General features: G+C 33.4%; 1 protein-coding gene across 6 annotated transcripts in view; it reads right to left on the reverse strand.

The window, feature by feature from the left end:
• Positions 1-14,676, reverse strand: part of LOC128234290 (phospholipid transfer protein C2CD2L-like) — a 49,046-nt gene that overhangs the window by 9,743 nt on the left and 24,627 nt on the right. For 3 of the 6 annotated variants that reach the window (XM_052948452.1, XM_052948450.1, XM_052948448.1), the window contains exons 9-15: positions 13,861-13,925; positions 8,465-8,592; positions 6,599-6,746; positions 4,601-4,669; positions 1,719-1,846; positions 1,458-1,481; positions 845-953 (exon numbers count right to left, since the gene is read on the reverse strand). In XM_052948452.1, coding sequence (XP_052804412.1) covers positions 845-953; positions 1,458-1,481; positions 1,719-1,846; positions 4,601-4,669; positions 6,599-6,746; positions 8,465-8,592; positions 13,861-13,925 — 671 coding nt within the window. Of the gene's footprint in view, positions 1-844; positions 954-1,457; positions 1,482-1,718; positions 1,847-4,009; positions 4,024-4,600; positions 4,670-6,598; positions 6,747-8,464; positions 8,593-13,860; positions 13,926-14,676 lie in introns of all 6 variants that reach the window. The other 3 variants (XM_052948454.1, XM_052948453.1, XM_052948451.1) reach the window with 2 other exon arrangements.

A 14,676-nucleotide genomic window follows, 5' to 3' on the forward strand; every position in this document is an offset into this window, starting at 1 on the left:
ATGTTACCATGGAATAAACATTTTATCTAAACATGTCAATATTCCAATAACCTCACAAATAACTAAAAGACAAAAGTACAGAAATTAAACAAAGTAAATTGCAATGAACAAATCTGATAACAATACCAATCAGATGAAACAGCAAGGGAAATAACAATAAGATAAAAATAGCAATCCAAGGTTTTGTTAGGTGATTTTCTTCTGGAGGTAAAATCCAGGGGCCTAATTCAATAAAGAAAATTTCAAAGATCTTAAATCAATATAAACATCAAAAATGGCATTTTTTTATCATTGCCCAAACTTTGCATTCATTTTTGATACTGGCTTAAGTCCAATTCACTGAAATAATTATGTAGCAAAATAACGAAACTATAACACTATGATAATTTCAATTTAAGACTAAAATCAACAAAGATCTTTATTGAATTGGCCCCAAGATTTCTCTGGTTGACAGGGGAAACTGAGCTCCTTGTACGACCCCTCATACAACTCCTACTAGTGTCTAACCAAGCACAGACCCTAAATGTGGTCTGGTGGTAGGACACCTGACTGCCAACTAAGAGGACACAGGTTTAATACCCCAGTCTTTACACTAAACAAAACTAAACGGGAGTCCGATGTAACAGTGCTTTACACTGGTACACGCTAAAGAACCAGGGTAGCCCTAAGTAGGTTTACATTATGTCTGTGTATAATACCCTACAACCTTAAAAGACATATACTCCCATTGGGGTCAACTCCAACTGATAGGCCAGTGACTATGTAAAGTAAATGTTATAACCCCCCCCCCCCCCCCCCTGCTCATTATGGGGTTGTTTGGAATCATTAAACCTGCTTCTCTCACCTTTAGTCTGAGGAGGGTATGATATTTCTGGTGACTCTAGTTGCGACATGTTGTTGGGGAGGGTGGTGGACTGTCCCATCACCTCATCTACAGCTGGGCTCTCTGTTGTCTGTAAGGGGTTGCCATGAATACAATAAAAATGTTCCTATTTGCACGCTTTTATTTAAAACAAAATATTAAGTTTTTTATTATTCTCCTTATCCAATTAAATTGTGTCGCATCACAGGACTTAAGGCCCAAAGACAGATTTTCGGCAAAAAGCAGTCAAATAAACTACATTTCGAGTCATTAGTTGACCTTATTAGACATGGAATAGAGAGAATAACATGTTATGAAGGTCTTTCTTTGAGATTCATTATCTTATACATGAACTGTAGTGTAAACATATTTTCCGAACCTTATGGTACAAACACATCTTTTATATATAGCTACAAACTCTGTTAATGTGACCGGTAATAATTATTGTATTGATTAGTAAAAAAAATAATCACATGCATATAAAACTGAATTTGAACATCATGCGTAACGAGTACTAAAACAATGCATGGATTCATGTGACCTTTAAAACATCATCTTGGAATTTACTTTAAAATATTGAAAACTAATCAAGTACCTTGATTTTGGGAATGACTGGTTCCTACAGGGATACAATGAAAAGAATATTATTGTTAAATTGGTTTCATAATAATATAAGACTAAATAAAATCATATTACCAAATAAAAACCATTCTTAAAGTTAAAGATTACTTAACATTTAAAAATGCGACCAACTATTTCACCTATGCATCTTGATTTATTCAACTGTCCAAATTATTTTCCAAAATTTGTTTTTAGAACATCTATATATCTTTAAACTGAAGTATTCAAATCTTACCCTTTTAACACCAGTTATTATTAATGTGGATGTTTTAGTTGGCGTCTTTTTGCCCATTTTTGATCTCTCAGACAAAGCCCGAATGGCTGTTTCTGCCACGGATTCTACGCCATTAATATGAACAACTTCTGTAACCATAGCAAAAACAAACACACACTCAAATCAGATATATGGACATGCAATACAACTTCAAGTAGCAGTTTTCAGGAGAAAATTATTCAAATTATTCAAATACAAACAAAACTCGGTGAATTATAGCTTTAAACAAAACAGTGAAACAAAATAGTGTATTGTCACAGAGAAATATTTTTTTGACATTGAATTTTCATGTGCATTTCTCCTGAAAACATAATGTTCACAGATAGGTTGAAGTAACTAGGGTAAACAAATTTGTTTGTGTAGTTCAAAATAAAAGCAAGACTGTGGCAAGTGGATGCCGGCACTCATCAGTAAACACCGTCAACACCATCACTCCATTGACAGCAGTGCATGACTCAACAAAATAGCAACGAGTGAGACTTGCTGTACATATATGGGGCCTTTGTCCGGAAATTTGTTAAAGTTAACAAGGTCATTTACAACAAGGTTGTTAACTTTTAAAGGTGAAATATTCTATGATGTGCTCATATATTTCAATAAAACAAATACAGCTGAAACCATGGTAACAAATGCTGCCCTAAACACTGCAAAGCATATAAGTGTACCATTAGAGAATCCAGAACAATAAAGTCTTGTGACCATGACATAAACAACATTGTTAAAACAAAGTTTTGTACATTCGGCCTTTTTTGTGTCTTGCATTTATAATTTCAAAACTCATTATACATAAAGTGTACTGGTGAATGATGAAAAACTGTAAAATACATTATATTTATATTAACAACAGACACAAAAGAACACACCTCTAGTAAAATGCATATATTGTATAAAGCTACATATAAATAGGTTTCTATTTTGTTCATTGAATGGGTAAAAAAACTTTGCAATGCATGGTAATTAAAAGAAAGGAGCTTTCAGAGATGAAAACATAGTCTAAAACCCTAGACACGAACTGATTCAACAATGTAGCAAAAACACACAATACTCATGGCGGCTAACATAATAGACTCAGTTTGGCTTGAGTCACAATTTTATTTGCATCATGAGTATTAGAGATATATACATGTATGACTCAGCATCAGAAATCAAGGAAATAATTGTTTTCCAATAAAACAACAGTAAAACATATTTTTTATTTCATTCCATTTCTTTCTGTACAAATTGTTTTAGACTTTGACGGACTGAGAGCTCGTTTCTTTGTGAGGGTAACAATGCTTTCTCTACTATCAATGTAAAAACTCCCAAGGCAATGGCAGACATCATGCTGTAAATGGAACATGTTCTGTAAAATATTTAAGGCCAGAGAATAATCATATATAGATTCTCTTCAACATTTACGGAAAAAAGAGCAAAAAAAAATTCGCTACAAAAGTTCAAATACATGTACAACTTTGCCATAACCAAGTGGTCTCCCCTTTGGGGCTGTTTCAATAAAAGATATTAGTCGTAACTTCAATGACGTTAAATCTGTATAAATGTCACAAATGGCAATTCATTGATTTTTTTTATTCCCTTAAAGATGCACTCTTATTCCCACGTAAGATTTACTACAATTAATACTATTGTTTTAATGTTCCAAAAGGTATGAATAAATGTCGAAAACAATGGTTCTTATGAAGGATACTGAGTTTAATTTGAAAGAAATGTGCATAAAAGACTGTATTTCTACATTATGAGACTTATAGTAGACCACAGTAAATCTTTTAGCATTCACCAATCATTTAATATTTTTGTGTTTTCAGCTATTAAATTCATGGTTACAATCTTGCTATCAGTAATTAATATTTTCCATAAATGCATTATTTAGTAGTTAAAGGTTTGTCAGTCAAAATTGATGTTTGTTTTTACATGTGTATGTATCGATTTTGAATAAGAGTGTCACATTAACTTTGTGTTCATTTCTAATACTGGCTGAAGTGCCATGTACTATAATATATAGCAAAATGGAACTTAGATAATTTTCAATTTATGATATAAATTAACTAATATCTAATAAAGCCCCCAAATGAGACAAAAATGGAGTATGTGGTATATTTAAATATCAACATTGTTTTCCCTATTTTTTGTTAATTGTTGTAAAAGTTTTGGTGTTTTTCTAGTTTTGCAGTGGTTTGCATTAAGGAGAATCTAAAACCATTTTTCTCTGGTCTTAAATCATGCAAGGGTCATCAGCTCCGGCATGATCTACTCACAGGACGGTAAAAAGCTGAAACCCAGATAATGACTTATCAATGCTTATATTTGTAAGCAAGAACAGGTAATGCCATATATATATTTCATCATTTTTCATTGATAATATTGGAAAACTATCTCGGTTATATCATAGCCTTGCCCATTTTCAACATCTGCCCATTTTCCAGCCCAATGGCACATACTTCCACGGTAACCTCCATTATATTTTCCTACATAATAACTATGTGTTAAAGCTACAAGTATTTCAAGGCCAGCCTATTGATTCCATCCATACTCATGTCAACATAATAGTCATAGCATTACCATGGTGATTTGTATTTACCTAAATAAACAGTCATACCAATAAATGTTAACTGTTTCAAAATACAGCAGAATATGCCATCATTACTATAGGATGTATTACATCACATCATTTGTTTATCTGATAACCAAGTTTATTTTCAAACAGCAGTATGAAATGTTCCTATGTACGTGGCAGATTTTTCAATTTTAATCTAAATCATGAAATGATGGAATTGCAAATATTAAATTTGAAAATAAAAACTTTTTAAAATTATTACAATCTACAGGAACAAAATGTCAAATATTACCTGAGGTTCCTAAGTCTGGATTTGAAGAGCTGTAATCGAACGTTCTTGTTTCTACATAGCTTGGGGAACCTACAAATAAAAATGAAAAATTAATTACTACAGTAAAACGTTTAAATTGACATGAACATACAAAGAATATTTAAGTAAAATAGGGCAACAACTGAGGCCATGCCAGATTGGTTCTATATTTACACTCAGGTCTGCAGCCTTCACAACTAGAGCTTCCATTTGGAAATAATACCAATTGTCAAGAATAAACGAAGCCGATCTGATAATTCTTTGGCTAAATTATGGTCAAGGTGAAAAATTCTGATTTAAAAAGATTGTTAAACCCATGTACCTAAATTCAGTTAAATCTGTTGACCCTTTTGTTGATTCTAGCACAGACACCATTTGTTTTTGCATATTGTAGAATTGGAAAGGGGCCATAATGTCCTAAAAAAAAGTTATGGATTGTAAGCAAAAAAGGTCAAGCTTGACCTGTATTTAATGATGTTAAACCCATGTATCAAAAATCATTTAAATGCTTTAAACCTCTCATCTCCATTTATTGTTTTGATTTCAATACTTTTTCAAACAATTTGAAAAGGGGCCATTACTCCTCAAACATTGATAGTGTGTAGCCTAAGTCAAACTTGACCTTTGTTTTATTGTGTTAAATCCATAATCCTGGTCATAAGTTATCATCCATTGTATCTATATGCCAATCTATATGATGTTTTCTGTAAGGTTTCAATCATCTGTGTAAACATTTGATTTAAAGAGAATAGGGTTTGATTCTTTCTTCTGCATTTTCCTGCCAAGTAGGAAGATTTTGAAATATGAGCCCAATGCTTAACATATAATCATTATGGCACAGCCTCATCAAAATGACAACAGTTACACTTGTCCTATTATTATTGAGTCACATATGGATTCTTCATAATAATTAGAAAGAAACCTTACATATAATGCTCTCATTCTAGTGGTTAGTGCATGAAGTGGTTGTCGCGAATTGCCACGAGAGTAACATTGACTATATGCATAACTGTTATACTTGTTTAGTCATATGTTTTATTTGCCATATAAATGCTAATTTTCTAAATGTTAGTATTGTGTACAACTAAAATTGTTAAAGATTGTGTATGCACCTCATACAAAGCTTTACTCCTTTCATGTACTATATTTTCACATGTTAAATATTAACTATACGGCATTGCACCGCTCAAGTTTACATTATGGATTAGCACCGCCGGTGTGTTTTAACGGTGCCTTTGCTCCGCTGGAGTCTGCTCCGTTGAAACGGGATATCATGTAACTCGGAATTCTCGTGCATTTCAAGCTCTTATACTAAGTATATAAAGCAATGTGATTTATATTTGCCAGAGATAAATTAACGTTGGATTTTTCTGGACTTACATTATATCAGTTTATTTTGGACATTTGTGAACCATCTTTATTTAATATAAAACGAAATTGGATTATTGCTTACTATCTAGATTTGTGAATAAATTAAAATCATACATTTGTGGTAACTTGTGTTAATAAAAGAAATAGATAAGCGTTTGAAGAAAAGTATGTCTTTGTATCTCTCAACTCCAGAGTGGCAAGCTTGGGGCCAAATGTATAACTGAAAAGAAACTTCGCCACATTAGTTAAGAACTTGTTAGTTTTGTAGGCCCAACCAAAACTGTAAATGTCAGTCTGTTTACGTGATGGTTAACAACAACGGTTCCTATACCATTCAAACTGTCCAATAGGTATCCTTTATTATACGAAGAATAGCTTTTATAAACAAAACGAGGGCACACTGTCAACATTTGTTTCACAGTTCAGTAACCATGCTCTAGCTTTGCTTACAGTATGAACAGGTTGTTTTTTGAATTAGGACAAACCAATTACATAAATAGTTTCATTCTTCTGTGAAGTGTTAATTTTTCTAATTAAAATAAAAAGGTCTATAATTTTAAAATCATCGAATTGGTTATTCATATGCAAATGTTTTTCACTTTTACGTACCATCCACATTAGTTTCATAGTTCTGTGGGCGTTTTGTGGTTGTCACGGTACTGGTTACCATGGTGCCCCCAGGGGTCAAGGCCTTGCTGGTCTCAACTGTTCTCTGTGGGCTGGACATGTTCGTGGCGGAGGGGTCAGATAACAGGAACTGCAATATGAAAGCATATGTTATACAGGTTATCTCACTCGACCTTGATTGTGGAAGATCATGGTTACCTGAATCACTCCTGGGTTAGGTTCTTGGGTAGCCACGAGTATTGGGCTCCATTTTGAGGAGCCATGAGAAAGTGTCCCAGGTGGGTCTTCAATGATCTCTTTTGTGAGAGGCAAACACCTATACATATACCTGGATTCCATTCTCACTTCTTTAGCTCCAGTTGGAAAACTGGTGGTCATTAGATAAATATGCCTTTTTACGGAACATTTCCCATTAGCCGCAGCAACACAAACACCTTAACGACAAAGGCCAATATTCATATAGCATCTAAATTAAGATTTTCAACTTAGTGAACATTTCTTTTTTATTGACAATGATTATTTAAGATACCCCCTACTTTTCATTAAATAATTCACATATCCCAAGAAACAAGGTTCATGTTAAATACGTCCACTTTCTGTTTAATATGTCAGTAGAATACATTGAGATTTTTATTTAACTGCATTTGTTTTTGTTGTTGATACACAGGCCTTAATCTTTCAAGCAAATTCAGTGCATGATTATGTATGTATGCTTGTGCAATTGTTTTAATGTGCATCTAGCTACATGTACCATGCCAGGTGTATGCATCGAGAAGCATCAGCAATATTTGGCTATCATGCAGTTAGGACGAGGCCACGTAAGCAAGTTGACAAAACTGAAGATAAGAATCGCGATGCTTTATTTTTCAGCTGAAAATGAAATAACATGCAGTGATCTATCTTGTAAAAATATTTTGACTAAATAGGGGGTTAGGATACATAAAAGTGACTCTAAAATTCAAACTGCAAACACTTACATATACACAAACATTTGGTTTTTGCAAAGGATCATAAGCTAGCTTATTTAAGTATCGTTTATTGTGTGAATGCCATTTGTCTTGCACAGTCAATTTTGAGCTGCAAACCATTCTATTCTATGGCAACTACAGTGCAGTTAAGGTGACTAGAAATCTTTCACTTCAGCAAAAACGTTGCAGTCTGAACTTTAGACTCACCTTCACAGGTCAGATGACAATGTATTCCAGGAATAAATTCCTATAAGCCATTCTTTCACAATACCTCATATACACTTTGGCACTGAATTATATCTTCATTGTCATTGGTCATCACCACAGAATAATTCACCAATGGCATAGCATTATTGTTTGTGACATTATGATATAAATAGCACAGCAAATTTGATTGGCTAATATTTACAGTCTTGAAGCTACTGGCTTTGAACCAGCCAATGAATACGGTTCTAACACTAGAGGTGAAAACACTTGAGGATGAATTCTAAGCTAAGCCAAACACACGTCACACAAGGTTGATATGTCTATTGGGTGGAATCATCAGTTAAAACAACCCGGAGGACAATAAAACTGAAAATAAGTTTTAATAGTTCATGTAGTTGTTTTTATAGCTCACAGTTAATGATTTTGATTGTATTAATCACAGAAAGAAAATCCAATTTTAATATACTAAAATATTCTTGAACAAGAAAAAGGGTAAAATTTTAATTTGTATCAATATGAAATAAATAAATAACCAATAAAATACAATAATAAATTCTTAAAATAATTTGACGACTACCCTCAAGTCTCACAATACATTACCTATACCAAAGCAGGATACAAAACGATACATCTACGCTAAATTATTTTTGAAACCATGACAAGTATCACATACCTCTACTGTAATGGATCCGGAAACGAACTCGCCAACACCAAGACGCCCTTGGAGAGGGATTATCTGGCGACTGCTCGGGTTACGCTGCAGGTCCTCGCAGTATACAACGGCTTCACCAAGGAAGTTGTCTGAAGTTTAATATTAGCATATAATATATATATACAATAATGGATATCGCCAACACCAAGACGTCTTTTAACTGGCGGCTTCTCAAGTTATGCTGCAAGTCCAAGTACAGAACAGCTACCAATAAAATGGTCCGAAAGTTAAGACATGCAATAGCATATAATTATAATAGGTGGATAACAACTTTGGTATCACAAGGGATGTCCCCATTCAAGACTCTCTGATGACTGGTTTGGTTCTATTCACAGAACATCACAGTACACAAGCGCTTCACCAAGAAAAACTGTCTGAAATTTTAATAATAATAATAGTTGGATCATAAAACAGGAGTTGTACCTGAAAAGCAGAGATTTAGTGGCGACTTTTGTTAAACTGCAAATCTTCAATGTTTGCAAAAGCCACATCCAGGATTAAAGGCAATTGGAACACTTTTATATACGGTTTATTGTTAAATATTTCAATTTGCATGGTAAACCTCTTTCAACAAAATTGAAGATATCTTCTATGTACCATGCAGTCTTCGAAATTAGAATTTTAGATTAACAAGCCCGAATTCTTATACTACTGCTTGACATCAAAAATTTTAACAAGCCCTAGCTGCTATATAAAATTCAAAATTTTAGCAAGCCCGAAAGACCTTTTACCAGTGCAGGGCTTGCGTGTTAATTTCAACCACTGACCATGTTATAGTATCTTAGGATATATTCAATATGAAATAATCTATAATCCAATTCAAAAAACACTAACTGGTTGTCCAAATGCTCTTAGGGAGAATATTTTATATCTAATCATTATTTAAACACAACAGAAAAGGGAAGGTTTTTATTTAAATAATAGTTACATTCACCTTCATTCAGCTTCCTTCAGAGTCTTTATATGTGGTTTTGCACATTTTGGTTGTCATATAATTCACAATCACAAAAACTTGTGCAAAGTTTGTAAAAGTGAACATTGCCATTCAAGATTTAAAGTGTTTTTTCCCCCCAATATTTATGCGAAAAATTTTTCACATAATACGCTGTTTCTAGTACACAATTTTATTCATTTTTGCCAAAGGCTTTCTTATAAACATATTTCCTCAGTTCTTGAATAAAATTGTGTATTATAATTATGACGACTCATGACCGATCCTGTATGTAATATTTCAGATAAACCATCTTTTTATCTTTAAAGAACTTGGCCATGATAGCCTAATTGAATGATGCATAAAATAAGATCAAATATATAAACATTAACAAACATGAATACCGAATATTTCCAGTAGTTGACCTTTACAAACCATCAAGGTCATCCTATGACACCTGAGAACCTGTTGTTGTCTGGCATTTATTGTTATTTCATCCCTAGGGAATACATTATGAAAGGTGTATTCTTCCCATCATCTGTGCAGGGAAATATATTATAAATGCCATGAGAAATAATTTTCTGGTGAAAAAGTTCTGCTACAGTGCCAAAGCATGGAGATTACTTGTATTTTCTTGGTGCTTAGCAAGTATCTACAATACTTCTCTGTGATTTTATTGTTTGACACTTTGATATACACCGGCCTATCATCTCACTTTATCTAAAGCGGATTCTTTAGGCATTTTGAAAGCTGCACCCCTACTGCATATTGGCACGATTTTTACAATTTTAACTTCTAAAACTTCATTACAGATTTAAATACCGGTAATCAGTGATCAAGGGGAAAAAGTAATTTATTATTTCATTATCATTATTTGCTGCACCCGTAATATGGGCATCTTCATGAGATGGTCTATAATGGTATAGGAGATATTTTCCACTTGAACAATAGTTCACACTCATGCCAAGAAAGATCACAATGGCAGTAAAATCATATCTCTATAAACCAGACAAACTAAATTTGTATTCTTTTAATTGGCTCCTGCAAATAGACTGACAATACATGCATACCTTGATCTTTGAACGCATGTTTTGGAAGGCAATATTTTAAACTTCTTATTTAAAAAAAAAGTACAGTACAAGTGTTCGATACAGCAACAATAAGCACCAAGATCAGAATGATAAAGGGAAAAAACATGTGAAGCAAGCAAACAACAACTGTCATCTGGTGGTTTTTCGTTACTCTACAATTCATAATGAGAAAATTGAAACCTGGTGTGTACCAAGTTTCATTTATATATTTTCAACGTTTTTTGAGCTATGGCCAAGAATCAAGTGTTTGGACTACGATGACACCAGATGTGTACAAAGTATCTTCAACATTTTTTGAGTTATGACCAAAAACATAGTGTTTGAAATACGAAGACAACAACGCAGGTAACACCAAAGCAATCAGAATCCCCCACTTTTGTCTTTGTAAAACGGACAGGATTACAGTTACCATGGCAAAAACAATTGATTTTACATAATTTACCAAAGGGGAAAGTGACTAGGCTTATTTTCTCTAATACCAGTCAAATAGGAACCCAATCTACTGGATTAATTCTTGGCATAAAACAATAAATCCTTGGCTGGAAAAAGTTCAGCTATTTCTCATTAATTGATTATCCAGGTATGAATATTATGGAGGTATGTTTTATTTAGTCATTCCCATCTAACATTATAGACAAACTATGTAAATAAAGCATTCCATGTGTTATAAATTTACTTTTCTTATATCCACCATACATTATGGGTATATACCATATCATGGGAATATGGAAATTGTCTTGAATTATTACACATACAGACGGTAACGTTCTGTTTCAACTTTTTTACAATGCACTGTGACATACAAACAATGCACAGTACCCCCAAATGCTGCCTAGACACAGAAATGGCAAACTATTTTTTTGAAAAGTACACTATTTCCACTTTTCACTTATCAGGCTTAACCAGATATGTTGTTTATTCAAAATCCATTCAATAATTTAGAAGTTAACCTGCTGACAAGAAATAGTAACAAAGGGCTAATACTCTGACATTAGCTGAAATAAGAGTTCGTCTTTTATACCGCACTTCCACTCATGGTGCTTAACCGTTGTATGATGTTTAAATTACAGTAGTTTTCAAGCTATACTCCGGACATAAAAAAATTGTGATGGCAATAACTGGCAATAAGTGATTAGCTGAAACAGAGTTATGGTTAATGTATGCTGCGCCTCTTTCTTTGTGCTTTACCGTTGTAATGAGGTTTAATCAAATTACGTCCAGTAGTTTTCTAGAAATGATCTGAACAAGAAAAGGTAACCAAAGGCAAAAACTTTGTAAAAAGCTGAAATCAAGTTATGGTTCTTGAACACCACACTTCCTCTCATTGTGTTTTACCATCATATGTAAGTTTAATTAAATTCCATTTATTAGTTTTCAAGTTATCGACCGACCAACTGTATAACTCCAATATATACCTTCTTTGTTTGTCGGAGGTATAAAAATAAATTATTATTTTTAAAGCCCAAGTAACAAAAGATAAAAAAATGCTCATTCTTAAAAACAGGAATAATTTTCAAAACCTCAAATAAAAGTACCAAGAGAAATAGGCCAATAGTCTATTAACAGATGTGCATGGTCACAAATAGCATACATGTTTTTCAATTTCATGTGAATATCTTGAATGTTCATTGACCCATGGCGAAGGTTTGATATAATGTCACCAAAAAAGACACCATTACTCTGTTTTAAAGGTAAATACGGTCGTCCAGTAAGCGCAGTGGTTAGCACATTCACTCTTCACCAAGGCGTCCTGGGTTTGATTCTTAGACCCAGCCATAGGTGAGTTTGGTTTGTAGTCACCAAGTCAGACAAGAAGGTTTCTCAGGTTTCCCACACAACACAAGACCACACTCTCGTGCAACATAGTGCCAAAGAGATTGACTCGCATTATTTAATGTAACTTTCTTCACAATTGTTGTAAAATAAATATAGTTTAAACTAAACATTAAGAATCAACAAAAAATCATAAAATTTTAATTGTGAAAATGATTTGCAAAGAAATGAAAAACAAGATCAGTCTATGAAGCAAACAACTAAATACTTGACGTACTCCCTAGATGACATACTCCCTAGATGAAATCAACATGAAGCAATTCATTTTGTTTGAGAATCTCAGGTATTTAGTTACACAAGTAATTAACTTCTCAGAGCGAAGCTTAATTTACACAGCAACCGGTATTAATATTTCCTGAGACTTCAGGCAAGCAAATTAATGAAGAGTGTTATATGAAGTGTCAGGACTGTGATGAAGTGTCAGCTATTATATACACATTAGTATACTATCATTATCATAAAACTGAAGACTTTGCACAATACTTAGCACAAGACTGATATTGCTTTTATTTTATACATATAATTAAATATTTTCACATTGTACGCTTTCGTCATGTCTTCAAAATGCATGAAAGTATGCCTTGTAACTTTTCTCTAAAATTTGTCCCATTAAAACATGACAAATCAGACACTTTTGACGACCGAACCCAGCTGCCCAAGCTACTACATTCCCCAATCTAGTAATTTCTCTTCAAAAATGAAGATATATTGAGAGTGAAGCACCTAATAACACAATATTCAAGCACCAACTAACAAGATATTGAATCACACTGTAACATGATATTTAAACACCTAATAACATGATATTCAAGCACCTGATATAGAAACACAGTAAAACACAAAATTGCACCTAATAACACAAGGTTGAAGCACCTTATCTAATGAGCAAATAACAAGCTGGTTTACATAGAAAAGAAAACATTTATGACCATTTTCAAAAGGCTTTATCATTTTATCATTTTATGCCTGCTTTACAATTTCAAGGTTCCTTGGAGAAATCAAACAACTGCACCTTATATTAAGCTGACAGTAAAGTTCACATTAATTACAAGTTTTCCCAATAACTTTGCTGTGTAATAAGGGGCAAAAGTCCTCAAGTATTTTAGCTCAAGTTCTACATGCCTTAATGTCATAATGTGTAGGTAGAAAGCCAGCCTTATACTTTTCATGTCAAATGTACTTTGATATTAAATAATTTTGTCGTAAACAAATGAAGCCAGCTTTAATGATGCAAAGATTATGAAACCATCTTTAATTCTTTATGCCTTATAAAGTTTTAACCAATACCATCTTTTGCCACATTTTACACTGCATAGGTACATCCACATTGTTCAGTTCCTGATTCAAACTATCTGGAAATGGATAGTATTTTTAGCAATTTCAGCGCAAAATCTAGCTAAAATTGTGATATTTGCAAAAAGGCCTATACAATCAGCCAAGCTAAGAAAGGAATACCATGGTTATTCTTTAATCAATGTCATCATGAAAACACAATTGCTTACCATTTGGCTGCCTGCGTTTGTCAAGGACTTCAAAGTGAATCTCCTGGGTGTCACGAGTGATGTCACTGTAACATAGGAGAAGGAGTCGTACAGATAAAGCCTTTGCGGGTGAGAGTTGTATCCACTAGGTGTCCAACTCTCACCCAACAGGTGATGAGTTCAATCTCCATCAAGAAAACTTTTCATTGCCTCTCAAAAAGGACAAGAGTACTGGTTCCCACTCAGAAAACGGACCTGAGTGTGATTCTATATGAGATCTGCGTTCATCACAATCAAGAAGAAAATAGTATAAACATACCTAGGCAAAGTTTTTATAATATTAACATTCCTCACTACTAAAGCCCCCATCTTTACATTCGTGAATGGCAACATGTCGTTTTTCTGCAGAAAATGTTTACAAATTCACCGAGCATTTAAAGATGGTTTAACTTGTCTTATGGTTCTGTATTCAACATGCAGATTTATGATAATTTGTATTGTTCCTGAAGTTACATAGTTAAAACTAATTTCTCATAAATATGATGTACGAATAAAGACTGTTCAATCTGAGTCCTGACTATCGATATATACAGAATGTTATGCAAACCAACAACATTCATTAATCATCCTACAATTTGTACAATGAAACATGTAGATCTGCATGTATATATATACATTCATAATGTGTTTCTAGTGTTGTGTGAGTCATAGTGATGTCTGGTATGTACAGGCTATTGTTCAAGTCTTGTGTAAACGTTTACAACGTGGGAGCCTTTGTTCATGTCCTGTGTAAACGTTTACAACTTGGGAGCCTTTGTTCATGTCATGTGTAAAAGT

This window comes from Mya arenaria, chromosome 5, assembly GCF_026914265.1.
Source record: "Mya arenaria isolate MELC-2E11 chromosome 5, ASM2691426v1".
NCBI classification, from domain to species: Eukaryota; Metazoa; Mollusca; class Bivalvia; order Myida; family Myidae; genus Mya; species Mya arenaria.